This window comes from Penaeus vannamei, chromosome 41, assembly GCF_042767895.1.
Source record: "Penaeus vannamei isolate JL-2024 chromosome 41, ASM4276789v1, whole genome shotgun sequence".
Lineage (NCBI taxonomy): Eukaryota > Metazoa > Arthropoda > Malacostraca > Decapoda > Penaeidae > Penaeus > Penaeus vannamei.
Genome location: NC_091589.1, coordinates 6,672,795 through 6,690,294, shown reverse-complemented (window position 1 = coordinate 6,690,294; position 17,500 = coordinate 6,672,795). Strand labels below are relative to the sequence as shown.

The window sequence follows — 17,500 nt, the reverse complement described above, 5'->3', positions numbered from 1 at the left end:
TTTTCAGCATAAACCAGAAAAAGGTCCATGTTACTCAAAGAACATAAGAACATAATCTTCAATAATTCAAAAGCGTAATGATGTTATAATCAAGTTCACTTAATTGAATCCTCTCTCATGCAGGACAGTGGGAAGGAAGTAATGTAATTTACCTTGACCTCCGTTCAGTGTAATTCGCGAGGCCTGGCTTTTGCTGGCTTTGTTTATAGCCTTTTGTAAATTACGTTTCTATTTTAATATAAAAGAAGTTAGAGAAAAGTTCATGTCTATATAATGTTTGTCGTTTTAGTGCGTGTCTTTGTGTGTGTGTGTGCGTGTGTATGTATGTATGTATGTATGCATGTATGTATATATATACACATATAAGAATATGCTTATATATATGCGTATGTATATGTATATATACACATATAAATATATGCTTATGTATATACACATGCATACACAAACACACACACATATATACACATATATAAAACTATGCTTTTATATACATACGCATATATATATATATATATATATATATATATATATATATATATATATATATATATATATATATATATGTATGTATATATGCATTATATATATATACATATATACATATATATGTATATACATATATATATGTATATACATATAGATATATGCATATATATTTATAAGTATAAAATATATATAATTGTATATGCATGTACATATGCACACACACATACATACATATATATACAATACCACCACCAGCATAGTCAGGGACTAGGAAAGTGGCACTGCCTGCCCGTGTCGCCCTGCAATATATATGTATATACAATCCTACCTACTTACATATATGTATTAACATATGCGTCCCGAAACCACAAACACTGATGCATTGTTTGAAATTGGTTGGTTTTTGGTCGTAACAAATCACGGTGTTGTCGAAATTTGTTCTGATAAACATTAAAAAAAAAATAAATGTTTTTCTTCAATTATAAGATTAATATTAAGAACAAAGCATTACAGAAGCTTCAAATGATATGGACAAAGTACACGACTATTCTCCGAGAAGCTATTTTACTTCATTTCACATAAAAAAGTCAATGGTATACCTTTAGCCTATCTCATATCGCAGTGTGGCTGTGATCAGAAACAAAATATTATAGAAGTTCAAACAAAATGGAAAAGTACTTGACTACTCTCCAATGCACTACCTGCAAAACAAAACAAAATATTTCAACAGGTTCAAATACTTTTCGCGTAAAGAACAAATATGTTTGAATATGTATCAAAGTGTTTCAGAAATGTTACTAAGAAAGCCTGTATATATATTTATATACATATTATGTTATATGCTGTATCTACATACATATAAGCATTTGAATTTCTACACAAATACATGCACTACTATGTTGTCGACTTTTAATTACGGGAAATATATTTGGAATAGGTAACAATGGGGTAAGAATGGTCCTTGTCATTTCAATTTATCTTTATTATCTTTGGTGGAATGATGTAACAACAAAAAACATGTTTGATGAAGAGTGAGTGAATGATTTTTGTTTTTACAAAGAATGGAATCACATTATTCATAGGGTGCAGGGGGAGGAGGGGCGTAGGCGGGGGGAGCGGGCTTGTAGGCGGGGGTGTGCTCGGGGTAGTGAGCCTCGCCCTCGTAGCTGACCTCAGCTACGAGACCGTCGCCGTTGTCCACGTACTTGACGGTCTGCTTGCGGCCGTCGGGGAGGTCGACGGTGTAGCTGCCCTCGGTCTTGTAGCCGTCGCGGGACTCCGAGTGGCCGAGGTTGACGCCGTAGTCGTCGGAGATGCCGTAGTTGTAGGCGTACTTGGGAGGAACCTGCAGAAAGGCAAAAGAACTCGTGAGTGAAGTAAACAAAGATCGACTTGGTTAAAATGTCCGGGACTCTCAATTCAAGATTGAATTAATAGAATTACGTACCAGTTAAATTATTGGTAGTGAAATGCAGTTCATAAAAGAGAATAGAAACAGGATATTACACTTACATCAGGGTAATGTGGTTCGCTGTGGTAGGCCGGTGGTGGAGGGTGGTAGGGGGCAGGTGGGGGGTGGTAGGGGGCGGGGGGAGGGGGATGAGGGGCCTTATCAGCTATGGCCACTACAGCCAAACAAGCGATGACAGCGATCTGGAAATCAAGTGAAATTAGTTATATTTTCAAATCTATGATTATTATTCACGCGTCACTTGTCTTTAGATTTCTTAGTGGACACTGCATCTAATTACATAGATATTTCAAAACATAATTACTAATAATACGATCTGAGTCTTCGGGAGAGCCAGTCCGTGAGCCTACCTTAAGAGACATGGCGGCGGAAGGAATGATGGCGTCAACGACCACCTCGGGCTTTTATACTCGCGCGGGGACTGACACTCTCTCTCTCTCTCTCTTTTGCTTCGCTCTGGTGGATATGATTGCGTGAATATTTTAAGAGAAATAAGGTGAAAGGAAAAGTATATACGCGTATGCGTATTTATGTGTATACATATATACGATATCTACGTCTATATTTATCTGATTGTCTCACTGCCTACACACGCGTGTATGTGTGTGTGTCAAGAATGAAATATTTGATGCAGGCACACTCTCATAGAGAGAAGGGGAGACAGACGGGCATACAGACAGACAGGCAAACAGACAGCAAAGCACAGAGATGGATAAACGGAGAGATGAAAGGAGAAACAGATCATGGACTACATGCGTAGGGGAAATTTGATAATAAAAAAAAGTTTGATAGTAAAAAAAAAAAAAAAAAAAAAAAGAAAAAAAGAAAAAAAAAAGAAAACGAAAATCTTACAGTAAAAGAGATAATACAAATCTTAGACAATGAGCCATAGAGACTCAAATCATACCAATAAAAAGAATAAATATAGTGCAAACATAAATACACAATATTAGAATACCTATGTCAATAATCAGAAATTCTACTATTTTCTACTATGTATCATTAAGTTCACACTACGTTAATTTACATCTTGACAATTCCATCTAAAAGAACACCTTTCTCCTTAACTGAACATTTACACATTCATCTATCTGATATTTTAGAAACAGACAGACGTAAGTGACTAATTGTGGTCAATCATTTTGTTGGTTTGCTAATCTTCAAATCAGACAGCTGTTTGTGGGTCTTTCTTTTTTTTTGCCAATTTCGTCTTTAGGGACTCTGTGTCATATGGACGTGTGATGAAATGTACTTTTTTTTATGTTAGATTAATTTTGGTAAAGTGTTTGTATACACACGTACACATACAAATATATGCATATCTATATATACACAGATATATATATATATATCTATCTATATATCTATATATACACACACATATTATCTATATTTACTATAAAAGATAAAGAGTAATACTGTTATTATTATTACTGTTATCATTGTTATTATCATTATTATTGATGTACACACACATATGCAAGTATATTTACCTATATATACACATATGCATACATATCCATTGATCTATCTATATATTTATGTACGTTTTATACTAAGAGACAATTTAAAAAGTAATACTGTTGTTATTGTTATTATTACCAAATACAAGCATTATTAACATTATCACTATTAATACTACTTTCACCATCACTTTACTTTTCTAAAATTATCATTATCACTATCATAAATATAATATTCAATAAAGATAATAAGTACTACCATTATCATTATTATCATTATTATTACTGTTATTATTCTTATTGTGAAGGGGTAGTAGTATCATCAATGTTCTTGATCTCAATCACAATAGTTCATTCAAAGGTTGTCGTTACTATTCTCTTCTGCCATCACAATCACCGAAATATATATACATATTTATACATACATATATACATATATATGCGCATATATACATATATACATACGTAAAAATATACATGTATAAAGTATATATATATATATATATATATATATATATATATATATATATATATATATATATATATATATATATATAGACATACATTTACATACACACGCATATAAACATACACACACACACACACACACACACACACACATATATATATATATATATATATATATATGCATGTATGTATGTATGTGTGCGAGTGAATCTGAGTATATATACTTTTACAGTATATATATATATATATATATATATATATATATATATATATATATATATATATGTACATATGTCTATATACAGTATATATACGCATATATGTATATGTATACATGTATATATATGTAAATATATACTGTATATGTATATACAGTATATATATACATACTGCATTTACATGTAGTGCATACATACGTACACATATATACTGCATATATGTGTAGACAGTATGCATATATATAAATATATGTGTAAATATCTATATACATATTCGCAGAGCGAGAGAGAGATGGATCTATATGTATACATGTATATATCTGTCTACATGTTATATATATATATATATATATATATATATATATATATATATATATATATATGTATATATATATGTATATATACATACATACATACATACATACATACATACATATATATATATATAAAGATAATTAGTGTGCAAACAGTCTATATTATGTGAAATATATTTGGAGTAAGTAACATCAGAATAACAGTGGTCATCGGAACTTTATTTACTAATATAAACTCTTTGGTGAAATAATGTAACAACAAAAGGATACGTTTGATGAATGATTTTGTTTTTTTTCCCATGAATAACATAGATGTATATTATACATAGGGCGCAGGGGGAGGAGGGGCGTAGGCGGGGGGAGCGGGCTTGTAGGCGGGGGTGTGCTCGGGGTACTGAGCCTCGCCCTCGTAGCTGACCTCAGCTACGAGACCGTCGCCGTTGTCCACGTACTTGACGGTCTGCTTGCGGCCGTCGGGGAGGTCGACGGTGTAGCTGCCCTCGGTCTTGTAGCCGTCGCGGGACTCCGAGTGGCCGAGGTTGACGCCGTAGTCGTCGGAGATGCCGTAGTTGTAGGCGTACTTGGGAGGGACCTGTTTAGTGGGAAGATGTGCCTTGGATAAGGTATATAAGGATTGCAAAATAGGAAAGTTTTCGTCTTTATTTCGTTGAAGCGATAGAACAAGATAAAATCAAAACCGTCTTTTTTCATAGAAAGTCCCCACAGAGACATAACATGTGCCAACTATTATTCGCAAGGAAATCAATTACAAAAAAAAAAAAAAAAAAAAAATGAGGACCAGGGTATAACGGGCATACTCACATCAGGGTAATGTGGTTCGCTGTGGTAGGCCGGTGGTGGAGGGTGGTAGGGGGCAGGGGGAGGGGCATGGTAGGGGGCGGGGGGAGGGGGGTGGGGGGCCTTATCAGCTATGGCCACGACAGCCAGGCAAGCGATGACGGCGATCTGGAAATTAGAAATCACCCCATGTGGTTACAAATAATTTTAATCGATATTACAAAAAAGACCTTTATATATTTGCCTCTTTGTCATTTGATGATCTAATCTAATCTAGTGTTTTTGTTCACTATTTTCCTTTACATTACGAGTCACTTCACAGCCTCGGGAGAGCTAGTCCGCGAGCCTACCTTGAGGGACATGGCGGCGGAGGGAATGATGGCGCCGACGACCAGCTCGGGCTTTTATACTCGCGCCGGACTCTCTCTCTCTTCTCTCTCTCTCTCTCTCTTCTCTCTCTCTCTCTCTCTCTCTCTCTCTCTCTCTTTCTCTCTCTTTTCTCTCTCTCTCTCTCTCTCTCTCTCTCTCTCTCTCTCTCTCTCTCTCTCTCTCTCTCTCTCTCTCTCTCTCTCTCTCTTTCTCTCTCTCTCTCTCCCTCCCTCTCTCTCTCTCTCTCTCTCCCTCCCTCCCTCCCTCTCTCTCTCTCTCTCTCTCTCTCGCCTCGCTCTGGTGGATATGATTACATGAATATTTCGAAGGCGAAATAAGGTTAAGGAGAAATATACACGTATTTTATACATGTACGAGTAAAACTATAGTATCTGTACCTTCGTCTATTTGTCTGCTCTCTCTCTCTCTATTTATCTGTCTGTCTGACTGTCTATATACATATATATGTGATTGTGTTTGTGTTTGTGTGTCTATATGTGTATTACGTAAGTTATGGTATATATAGTAGAGAGTTGAATGAGAGAGAGAGAGAGAGAGAGAGAGATAGAGAGAGAGAGAGAAAAAAAAAAAAACAGGGGAGATAGCCTGACACGATATATTGAGAAATAGATAAAACGAAGAGACATCATCGGTATACGCACTCACATGCTTGCGTACATGTATATGCGTGTGTGTGCAAATAATGCTATCATTAATAACCTAGACCCCCCCCCCCAAAAAAAAAAAAAAAAAAAAAAAAAGTTAATTAGCGCATGTTGCATGATTTCTGTGAAACCTATAATACACTTTTTTTTCTAAGTCTCATCACATATTCGTCTAAAAGCTTTTGTCGCTAAAAGTTTTTGTCGGTCTCAGGAGTTTTACAGCCAGCCGCCTGTGATGTGAAAGACAGACAAACATAAACGATACTTTGATATCTTATTAGCCATCTGATTAGCCAATCCCCAAATCAGACAGCTGATTCTGTCTTCGTTTTTCAGCTCTTGAGGACTTTGAATCGTACGGGTTGTCCATAGTTACTGCATTTATGTATATATACATACACACATATGTGTGTGTGTACACATACAAATTTACACATACATAAACACATACGTGTGTATGTTTACGCAAAGGTTATATACAGAATTAACAGTAAGTCACAGCCGCTATATATATCATTACTATATTGATTGTCATTAATGTTAATACTGTTAGTCTCATTCTTATCAGTATCATAATAAAAGTGACATTAATGATATTAATGGCAATTAATGGCAATAATGCCAGTGAAGGTTACAATACCCAAGTATCAATAAGAACGATACCCATGGTGATGTAGGTAGTATTCATGCAATTAAAGATACTGTTGATTGATAATTGCGATGAGTCTTATCACTATGATCATTGTTGTTGCCTTTGCTGATGTTACTTTTGTTGTTATCTTTGTTATCATTTCCATCATTATCATAATTATCCTTATTAGTGTAACTATAGATAGTATTCTACAAATTCCATGATTACATTTATTATTTTCAGTATTAATTAACCAAAAAAGATCCATGTTAGTCAAAGAACATAAGAACATAATCTTTAATAATTCAAAAGCGTAATGATGTTATAATCAAGTTCATTTAATCGAATCCTCTCTCATGCAGGACAGTGGGAAGGAAATAATGTAATTGTATCTTGACCTCCGTTCAGTGTAATTCGCGAGGCCTGGCTTTTGCTGGCTTTGTTTAGAGCCTTTTGTTTGCCTTTTGTAAATTGCGTTTCTATTCTATTATAAAAGAAGTTAGAGAAAAGTTAATGTCTATATTTTTGTCGTTTTAGTGTGTGTCTTTGTGTTTGTGTGTGTGTGTGCGTGTGTATGTATGTATATATGTATGTATGTATGCATATATATATACACATATAAGAATATGCTTATATATACATATGCGTATGTATATGTATATATACACATATAAATATATGCTTATGTATATACACATGCATACACAAACACACACACACACATATATATACACATATATAAAACTATGCTTTTATATACATACGCATATATATATGTATATATACATACATATATATATATATATATATATATATATATATACATATATATGTATATACATATATGTATATACATATATATATGTATATACATATATATATATATATCATATATATATGTATATGTATAAAATATATATACATGTATATGCATGTACATATGCACACACACATACATACATATATATACAATACCACCACGAGTATAGTCAGGGACTAGGAAAGTGGCACTGCCTGTCCGTGTCGCCCTGCAATATACATGTATATACATTCCTACCTACTTACATATATGTATTTACATATGCGTCCCGGAACCACAAACACTGGTGCATTGTTTGAAATTGGTTGGTTCTTGGTCGTAACAAATCACGGTGTTGTCGAAATTTGTTCTGATAAACATTAAAAAAAAAATGTTTTTCTTCAATCACAAAATTAATATTAAGAACAAAGCATTACAGAAGCTTCAAATGATATGGAAAAAGTACACGACTACTCTCCGAGAAGCTATTTTACTTCATTTCACATAAAAAGTCAATGGTATACCTTTAGCCTATCTTAAATCGCAGTATGGCTGTGATCAGAAACAAAACATTATAGAAGTTCAAACAAAATGGAAAAAGTACTTGGCTACTCTCCAATGCACTACATGCAAAACAAAACAAAATATTTCAACAGGTTCAAATACTTTTCGCGTAAAGAACAAATATGTTTGAATATGTATCAAAGTGTTTCAGAAATGTTACTAAGAAAGCCTGTATATATATTTATATACATATTATGTTATATGCTGTATCTACATACATATAAGCATTTGAATGTCTACACAAATACATGCACTACTATGTTGTCAACTTTTAATTACGGGAAATATATTTGGAATAGGTAACACTGGGGTAAGAATGGTCCTTGTCATTTCAACTTATTTTTATTATCTTTGGTGGAATGATGTAACAACAAAAAACATGTTTTATGAAGAGTGAGTGAATGATTTTTGTTTTTACAAAGAATGGAATCACATTATACATAGGGTGCAGGGGGAGGAGGGGCGTAGGCGGGGGGAGCGGGCTTGTAGGCGGGGGTGTGCTCGGGGTAGTGAGCCTCGCCCTCGTAGCTGACCTCAGCTACGAGACCGTCGCCGTTGTCCACGTACTTGACGGTCTGCTTGCGGCCGTCGGGGAGGTCGACGGTGTAGCTGCCCTCGGTCTTGTAGCCGTCGCGGGACTCCGAGTGGCCGAGGTTGACGCCGTAGTCGTCGGAGATGCCGTAGTTGTAGGCGTACTTGGGAGGAACCTGTTTAGTGGGAAGATGTGCCTTGAATAAGGTATATAAGGATTGCAAAATAGGAAAGTTTTCCTCTTTATTTCGTTGAAGCGATAGAACAAGATAAAATCAAAACCGTCTTTTTTCATACAAAGTCCCCACAGCGACAAAATATCTGCTGACTATTATTCGCAAGGAAATAAATTACACACACACACACACACACAAAAGAGGACCAGGGTATAGCAGGCATACTCACATCAGGGTAATGTGGTTCGCTGTGGTAGGCCGGTGGTGGAGGGTGGTAGGGGGCAGGTGGGGGAAGGTAGGGGGCGGGGGGAGGGGGATGGGGGGCCTTATCAGCTATGGCCACGACAGCCAGGCAAGCGATGACGGCGATCTGGAAATTAGAAATTTACCCATGTGGTTACAAATAATTTAATCGATACTACAAAAAAGACCTTTATATATTTGCCTCTTTGTCATTTGACGATCTAATCTAATCTAGTGTTTTGGTCACAATTTTCCTTCACATTACGAGTCACTTCACATCCTCGGGAGAGCTAGTCCGCGAGCCTACCTTGAGGGACATGGCGGCGGAGGGAATGATGGCGCCGACGACCAGCTCGGGCTTTTATACTCGCCCCGGACTCTCTCTCTCTCATTCTCTTTCTCTCTTTCTCTCTCTCTCTTGCTCTCTCTCTCTCTCTCTCTCTCTCTCTCTCGCCTCGCTCTGGTGGATATGATTACATGAATATTTCAAGGGCGAAATAAGGTGAAGGAGAAATATACACATATTTTATACATGTACGAGTAAAACTATAGTATTTGTACCTTCGTCTATTTGTCTGCTCGCTCTCTATTTATCTGTCTGTCTGACTGTCTATATACATATATATGTGTTTGTGTTTGTGTGTGTCTATATGTGTATTACGTAAATTATGATATATATAGTAGAGAGTTGAATGAGAGAGAGACAGGCAGAAAGAGAGAGAGAGAGAGAGAGAGAGAGAGAGAGAGAGAGAGAGGGAGAGAGAAACAGGGGAGATAGCCTAACACGATATAGTGAGAAATAAATAAAACGAAGAGACATCATCGGTATACGCACTCACATGCTTGCGTGCATGTACATGCGTGTGTGTGATGCTATTATTAATAACCTAGAATCAAAAATCATTGTTAATCAGCACATGTTACATTATTTCTGTGAAACCCTATAATGCACTTTTTTTTAAGCCTCATCACATATTCATCTAAAACCACGTTTTTGTCGGTCTCACAAGTTTTAAAACCAGCCGCCTGTGATGCGAAAGACAGACAAACATAAATGATACTTTGATATCTTATTAGCCATCTGATTAGCCAATCCCCAAATCAGACAGCTGGTTCTGTGTCTTCGTTTTTTAGCCAATCTCGCTCTTGAGGACTTTGAATCGTACGGGTTGTCCATAGTTACTGCATTTATGTATATATACACACACACACACATGTGTGTGTACACATACAAATTTACACATACATAAACACATATGTGTGTATGTTTACGCAAAGGATGTATACAGAATTAACAGTAAGTCAAAACGGCTATATATATATCATTACTATGTTGATTGTCATTAATGGTAATACTGTTAGTCTCATTCTCATCAGTATCGTAATAAAAGTGACATTTATGATATTAATGGAAATAATGCAAGTGAGGGTTACAATACCCAAGTATCAATAAGAACGATACCCATGGTGATGTAGGTAGTATTCATGCAATTAAAGATATTGTTAATTGATAATTGCGATGAGTCTTATCACTATGGTCACTGTTGTTTCCTTTGCTGATGTTACTTTTGTTGTTGTCTTTGTTATTATTTCCATCATTATCATAATTATCATTATTAGTGTAACTATAGATAGTATTCTACAAATTACATGATTATATTTATTATTTTCAGTATCAATTAACCAAAAAAGATCCATGTTAGTCAAAGAACATAAGAACATAATCTTTAATAATTCAAAAGCGTAATGATGTTATAATCAAGTTCACTTAATTGAACCCTCTCTCATGCAGGACAGTGGGAAGGAAGTCATGTAATTGTACCTTGGCCTCCGTTCAGTGTAATTCGCGAGGCCTGGCTTTTGCTGGCTTTGTTTTTAGCCTTTTGTAAATTGCGTTTCTATTCTATTATAAAAGAAGTTAGAGAAAACTTAATGACTATATTTTTGTCTTTTTAGTGCGTGTCTTTGTGTGTGTGTGTGTATTATGTATGTATGCATATATATACATATATAAGAATATGCTTATATATACATATGCGTATGTATATGTATATATACATATAAATATATGCTTATGTATATACACATGCATACACAAACACACACACACGTATATATACATACACATATATAAATCTATGCTTTTATATACATACGCATATATATATGTATACATACATATAAATATTTATATATATACATACATACATACATACATATATATATATATATATGTATGTATATAGATATATATGTATATACATATGTATATATGTATGTACATATATATGTATATACATATAGATATATGCATATATATATGTATACGTATAAAATATATATACATATATATGCATGTACATATGCACACACACACAGGAAAGTGGCACTGCCCGCCCTTGTCGCTCTGCAATATATATGTATATACATTCCTACCTACTTATATATATGCATTTACATATGCATCCCGAAACTACAAACACTAATGCATTGTTTGAAATTGGTTCTTGGTCGCAACTCATCACGGTTTTGTCAAAAAAGAAAGAAAAAAAAAACAATGAACACTAAAAAAATTGCTTTTCTTCACATAAAGTCAACAATAAAATTAAAATCAAGGATAAAACATTACAGAAGCTTCAAATGAAATGGAAAAAGTATATGACTATTCTCCGAAAAGCTATTTTACTTCCTTTCACATAAAAAGTCAATAGTATACCTTTAACCTATTTCATATCGCAGTATGAATGTGATCAGAAACAAAACATTATAGAAGCTTCAAATGAAATGGAAAAAAGTACTTGACTACTCTCCGATACACTGCATGGAAAACAAAAAAATATTTCAACAAGTTCAAATAATTTTCGCGCAAAGGTCAAACATGCCTGAGTATGTATGAAAGTGTTTCAGAAATGTTACTAAGAAAGCCTGTATATATATTCATATACATATATGTATGTTATATGCTGTATCTACATACATATAAACATTTGAATGTCTACACAAATACATGCACTACTATGTTGTCAACTTTTAATTACGGGAAATATATGTGGAATGGGTAACTGGGGTAAGAATGGTACTTGTCATTTCAACTTATCTTTATTATCTTTGGTACGATGATGTAACAACAAAAAACATGTTTGAGGATGTAGAACAATGAGTGAATGATTTTTGTTTTTACAAAGAATGGAATCATATTATTCATAGAGTGCAGGGGGAGGAGGGGCGTAGGCGGGGGTGTGCTCGGGGTAGTGAGCCTCGCCCTCGTAGCTGACCTCAGCTACGAGACCGTCGCCGTTGTCCACGTACTTGACGGTCTGCTTGCGGCCGTCGGGGAGGTCGACGGTGTAGCTGCCCTCGGTCTTGTAGCCGTCGCGGGACTCCGAGTGGCCGAGGTTGACGCCGTAGTCGTCGGAGATGCCGTAGTTGTAGGCGTACTTGGGAGGAACCTGCAGAAAGGAGAAAGAACTCGTGAGTGTAGTAAACAAAGATAGACTTGGTTTTATTGGATTTATAGAATTACGTACCAGATAGTTAAATTATTGGTAGTGAAATGCAGTTCATAAAAGAGAAGAGAAACAGGATATTACACTTACATCAGGGTAATGCGGTTCGCTGTGGTAGGCCGGTGGTGGAGGGTGGTAGGGGGCAGGTGGGGGGTGGTAGGGGGCGGGGGGAGGGGGAGGGGGGGCCTTATCAGCTATGGCCACAACAGCCAGGCAAGCGATGACAGCGATCTGGAAATCAAGAGAAATTAATCCTGTTTTTTTTTTTTCTTTATCTGAATATTTACAGACACAATTACAAGCTCCAAATTCACTTATATTGTTTATATCTATTACAAAATGCATTTTCAAATCCCTCATATTGAACAATATCGTTGACGCTCATACAGAATAGACAGCGCTCTTCATGTTCACTATTTCTCTCTTTTGTTCAAATAACGAGTCACTTCACAGCCTCGGGAGAGCTAGTCCGCGAGCCTACCTTAAGGACATGGCGGCGGAGGGAGTGATGGCGCCGACTACGGCCTGAGGCTTTATATAGTCACGCGGAACTCTCTCTTTTGTCTCGCTCTGGTGGACATGGTTACGCGGACATTTCAAAAGAGAAATGAGGTAAAAGAGAATCATATGTATGTGCATGTATGTTTGTTGGCTATGTATGTGAAAATCTACACACATCAACACGCGTATGCGAAGGTCCACACAAAGGTTTTATAAAGAATTATCGATAACATACTGTGACTATTCATGTCATTATCAAAGTCAATACCATTACTAGGAATACTTTTAGTCCATTTCTTATCAATATAATTACTTAAGCGACAGTGATCACATCAACTGTGGCAATGTCAGTTAGGATGACAATGCCTTCAATATGCTTAATGCTTAATAGTATTAACGAAAAACAAAAATAAGGTAATAGACAAATTGTTATAAACGTTATTATAATCACTGTAATATGACTATCATACTATTATTGTTATTATCATTCCTACTGTTATTGTTATCTTTCTCAATTTCTTTATTATCTTTATCATTATCAATATCCTCATCGTCACTATATGTATTGTTATTATCATTGACTTGTTATAAACGCCATCGTTATAACAACTTTAATATAATTACCATGTTATTATTGTTTTTACGATTATTATCATTGCCAATATCATTATTATATTTATCCTTATCAATCTCCTCATCGTCATCATTATCGTTATTTTCATTACTATCACCAATATGTAAATGAAATTGGAGACGATTTAATGTCTATATTTTTATATTGATAACATGATGATAAGGTCCTGCATCATTTATACTGATATATGCATGCACATATATATTCAATTTTTTCTTTTCACATATTGATATATACATATCATTATGCTACAAATATAGTCGCTCTCAAATAGATTTATGAATATATACATACACATACATACATGAATACATATATACAAATATGAGATCATCGAAAGTTATTGCGACTTAAAGAGTTTTGAGAAAAATGTTTTTCACCTATAAAAAAACTCAGTGGAAAACCATTAACTTAATATGCTGTCTTGATTAGAAGCAAAGCATTAGTGCTTTAAATCAAATGGATTAAGTACTGGACTAGTATCATACCTATTACTTCTCATTCGCAAGGCCTTAGAATCTTTCATGTGTATTTCTTGAATCCAGACAAACTATTTATTTATTTATTTATTATTATTATTCTTTAACATATATCCATCGTTCTTCATGTGGAAAGTGGAAGCATATGTTCTTGAAGTTCTGAATCTTATCAAATTCATCGCGAGAAGCTCCTTGTTCAGTGTTCGAATCACAGTCAACTGGTAATCCTGATGGAGATGCACGTGCTTGTGTCGAGGGCCTGCGATATATGAGCAAATGAAGACAGCCTTTTCTTTGATATTTTCTTTATTCTGTGAGGTTCCATCTTTGCGGTAGAAAATGATTTTGAAGATTCATTCCACGGAAGTCAGTGCCACATCATATGGCCCGGACGCGTTGGAAATTCTTACCATGTAGTATTCCATTAATTAACAACTCCAAATTTGACTATAGAGATATTATTCATTTGATGGACAGCTAAAGGGGAATCTTTTTATATGAATTTGGTATCAAGAAACATACGAAATGGTTCGTAACTATTGAAAATGCAAAGTCCTAACTGAGACTTGTGTGATATATATTGAGCGGTTGGCCGAAATGTAACACATTAAGCTAAACAATTATTTCCAGGTTCCAGTAATTTTCGCGTAAAGGACAAACATGTTTGAATATCAAAGTGTTTCAGAGATGTTTCTGAAAAGCCTGTATATTTGTATATATTCACATATATGTGTATGATTTATGTTTCTACATGAATATGACCAGTTGAATATCTACATAAAGACTTGCATAACTGTGCTGGGGATTTTTAATTACGGGAAATATATGTGGAATAGGCAGCTGGGGTAAGAATGGTAATTGTCATTTCAACTTATTTTTATTATCTTTGGTGGAATGATGTAACAACAAAAAACATGTTTGATGAAGAGTGAGTGAATGATTTTTGTTTTTACAAAGAATGGAATCATATTATTCATTCATAGGGCGCAGGGGGAGGAGGGGCGTAGGCGGGGGGAGCGGGCTTGTAGGCGGGGGTGTGCTCGGGGTAGTGAGCCTCGCCCTCGTAGCTGACCTCAGCTACGAGACCGTCGCCGTTGTCCACGTACTTGACGGTCTGCTTGCGGCCGTCGGGGAGATCCACGGTGTAGCTGCCCTCGGTCTTGTAGCCGTCGCGGGACTCCGAGTGGCCGAGGTTGACGCCGTAGTCGTCGGAGATGCCGTAGTTGTAGGCGTACTTGGGAGGAACCTGCAGAAAGGCAAAAGAACTCGTGAGTGTAGTAAACAAAGTGGACTTGGTCAAATTGTCTGTCAAGTCTCATTTCAAGAATGGACTTACATAATATTGTACCAATTAGCATCAATAAGTAAGAATTTCAAGTCGTGCAATATAATCCATAGAAATAATGCATATGAATTCTTGCATTGAAAAAGTCCAACTAAATAAAATGCAATGGAATGAAATTCATTTGTCATGTAACCTATCCATGATAATAAAACCAGAGTCAACTTAATTATTCATTAAGAAATGCAATAGAAGAGAACCAGGATATCACACTTACATCAGGGTAATGTGGTTCACTGTGGTAGGGGGCATGGGGAGGGTGGTAGGGGGCAGGTGGGGGATGATAGGGGGCGGGGGGAGGGGGATGGGGGGCCTTATCAGCGATGGCCACGACAGCCAGGCAAGCGATGACGGCGATCTGGAAGTTAAGAAAAATTAATCCTATTTTGCGAATTCATCTGAACATTGACGAGAACAGTTACAAGCTCTAATTTTACTTGAATTGTTTTATCTACCACAAAATGCATATTTAGTTCCTTATTGAACAACATAGTTGACGCATACAAAATAGACAGCGCTCTTCATTTTCACTATTTCTCTCTTTTGTTCAAATAACGAGTCACTTCACAGCCTCGGGAGAGCTAGTCCGCGAGCCTACCTTGAGGGACATGGCGGCGGAGGGAATGATGGCGCCGACGACCAGCTCGGGGTTTATATAGTCACGCCGAACTCTCTCTTTTGTCTCGCTCTGGTGGACATGGTTACGCGGACATTTTAAGAGTGAAATAAAGTGAAATAGGTTTATGTGTGTGTATGCATGGTTATATGTATATATATATATATATATATGTATGATAAATATATGAAACTGACAATGATATTGATGGCAAAATTGTCATTGAGGATGACGATAGCTACACTAATAACAACAATGATTCCTTTGAAAATACAAATGGTATAAAAAAAAAGGCAATGGATGCTTATTCCTGCATAAGGTTATCACTTTAATCAATTTAGGCCTTTATTGTTATCCTTAATGTTATACTTCTTATCATTCTCATTACTTCTACTATTAATATTGTATTACTGTTATTATCATTGTTATCTTTCCCGTTGTTAGTATCCTTATTGTTCTTGTTATTTTTCATTCCGTTTTATAATCATCCACATCATTACTATTAGTAAAAGTTTTGATTTTTATGCTATCTTTAACACTGCTGTTCTTATTGTTATTTATCATAATCATCCCTGCTATCATTCTCATCGTCATCATTGTCATTATCATCATATATTAGCAGTACTACTACAGTCGCCATGATCATGTTCTTCATTACAATCAGTATTACTGTACCAGGGAAGGTCCATGTAACTTTAAAATAATAAAAATGATAATAATAATTAGATAAAAGTCCTTACATGATTTTTACGATGAAGTTCATGCAATTGAATCCTGACTCGTACTAAACAGCGGGAAGAAATGATAGTGATTTTACTTCCGAGTTCAGTTCAGTGTAAATCGCGATGGCTAACTATGGCCGGGCTTCCTTTCTTGGTACCTTGTTTATTGTATATGTACACACACACACAGACACACACACACACACACACAGACACACACACACACACACACACACACACACACACACACACACACACATATATATATATATATATATATATATATATATATATATATTGAACTGTAATCATGCTGACAAATGTAGAAAGTTATTAATTAGAATGAATATCTTCACATATATTTCTGACGAAGATATATTCGAAACCAGTCAGATACATCTCTTGTATTGTGAAGATATTCATTCTCATCCACAGCTTTCTACACACACACACACACACACACACACACACACACACACACACACACACACACACACACAC

At 35.6% G+C, this 17,500-nt stretch overlaps 5 protein-coding genes across 5 annotated transcripts; all 5 read right to left on the bottom strand.

Moving 5' to 3' along the window:
* Positions 1-1,485: 1,485 nt before the first annotated feature.
* LOC138860481 (cuticle protein 7-like) lies at positions 1,486-2,322 on the bottom strand. The gene is made up of 3 exons (XM_070118055.1): positions 2,311-2,322; positions 2,002-2,154; positions 1,486-1,834 (listed from the first exon to the last, which is right to left on the bottom strand). The coding sequence occupies exons 1-3, from the start codon at positions 2,320-2,322 to the stop codon at positions 1,562-1,564; spliced, it is 438 nt and encodes a 145-aa protein (XP_069974156.1). The 3' UTR covers positions 1,486-1,561.
* A 2,395-nt stretch (positions 2,323-4,717) lies between these two features.
* On the bottom strand, positions 4,718-5,583 carry LOC138860549 (larval cuticle protein A2B-like). Its single transcript, XM_070118152.1, has 3 exons — positions 5,572-5,583; positions 5,246-5,389; positions 4,718-5,015 (listed from the first exon to the last, which is right to left on the bottom strand). The coding sequence occupies exons 1-3, from the start codon at positions 5,581-5,583 to the stop codon at positions 4,743-4,745; spliced, it is 429 nt and encodes a 142-aa protein (XP_069974253.1). The 3' UTR covers positions 4,718-4,742.
* A 3,071-nt stretch (positions 5,584-8,654) lies between these two features.
* Positions 8,655-9,518, bottom strand: LOC138860480 (cuticle protein 7-like). Its single transcript, XM_070118053.1, has 3 exons — positions 9,507-9,518; positions 9,186-9,326; positions 8,655-8,956 (listed from the first exon to the last, which is right to left on the bottom strand). Exons 1-3 carry the CDS (start codon positions 9,516-9,518, stop codon positions 8,684-8,686), a joined length of 426 nt encoding a protein of 141 aa, XP_069974154.1. The 3' UTR covers positions 8,655-8,683.
* A 2,773-nt stretch (positions 9,519-12,291) lies between these two features.
* LOC138860479 (larval cuticle protein A2B-like) lies at positions 12,292-14,644 on the bottom strand. Its single transcript, XM_070118052.1, has 3 exons — positions 14,539-14,644; positions 12,796-12,980; positions 12,292-12,648 (listed from the first exon to the last, which is right to left on the bottom strand). The coding sequence occupies exons 1-3, from the start codon at positions 14,642-14,644 to the stop codon at positions 12,397-12,399; spliced, it is 543 nt and encodes a 180-aa protein (XP_069974153.1). The 3' UTR covers positions 12,292-12,396.
* Positions 14,645-15,190: 546 nt separating this feature from the next.
* LOC138860478 (cuticle protein 7-like) lies at positions 15,191-16,966 on the bottom strand. The gene is made up of 3 exons (XM_070118051.1): positions 16,903-16,966; positions 15,879-16,042; positions 15,191-15,565 (listed from the first exon to the last, which is right to left on the bottom strand). The coding sequence occupies exons 1-3, from the start codon at positions 16,964-16,966 to the stop codon at positions 15,293-15,295; spliced, it is 501 nt and encodes a 166-aa protein (XP_069974152.1). The 3' UTR covers positions 15,191-15,292.
* Positions 16,967-17,500: the final 534 nt, after the last annotated feature.

Coding starts and splice junctions, on each gene's coding strand:
- LOC138860549 (XM_070118152.1), bottom strand. Junction 5,016..5,245: donor GCGAACCACATTACCCTGAT/GTGAGTATGCCC, acceptor CCCACTAAACAG/GTCCCTCCCAAGTACGCCTA.
- LOC138860481 (XM_070118055.1), bottom strand. Junction 1,835..2,001: donor GCGAACCACATTACCCTGAT/GTAAGTGTAATA, acceptor GCCTTTCTGCAG/GTTCCTCCCAAGTACGCCTA.
- LOC138860480 (XM_070118053.1), bottom strand. Junction 8,957..9,185: donor GCGAACCACATTACCCTGAT/GTGAGTATGCCT, acceptor CCCACTAAACAG/GTTCCTCCCAAGTACGCCTA.
- LOC138860479 (XM_070118052.1), bottom strand. CDS start 14,644: ATGGAACCTCACAGAATAAAGAAAATATCAAAGAAAAGGCTGTCTTCA. Junction 12,981..14,538: donor CATCTCCATCAGGATTACCA/GTTGACTGTGAT, acceptor GTAAATATTCAG/ATAAAGAAAAAAAAAAAACA. Junction 12,649..12,795: donor GCGAACCGCATTACCCTGAT/GTAAGTGTAATA, acceptor TCCTTTCTGCAG/GTTCCTCCCAAGTACGCCTA.
- LOC138860478 (XM_070118051.1), bottom strand. CDS start 16,966: ATGGACCTTCCCTGGTACAGTAATACTGATTGTAATGAAGAACATGAT. Junction 16,043..16,902: donor TGATCATGGCGACTGTAGTA/GTACTGCTAATA, acceptor TTCGCAAAATAG/GATTAATTTTTCTTAACTTC. Junction 15,566..15,878: donor GTGAACCACATTACCCTGAT/GTAAGTGTGATA, acceptor GCCTTTCTGCAG/GTTCCTCCCAAGTACGCCTA.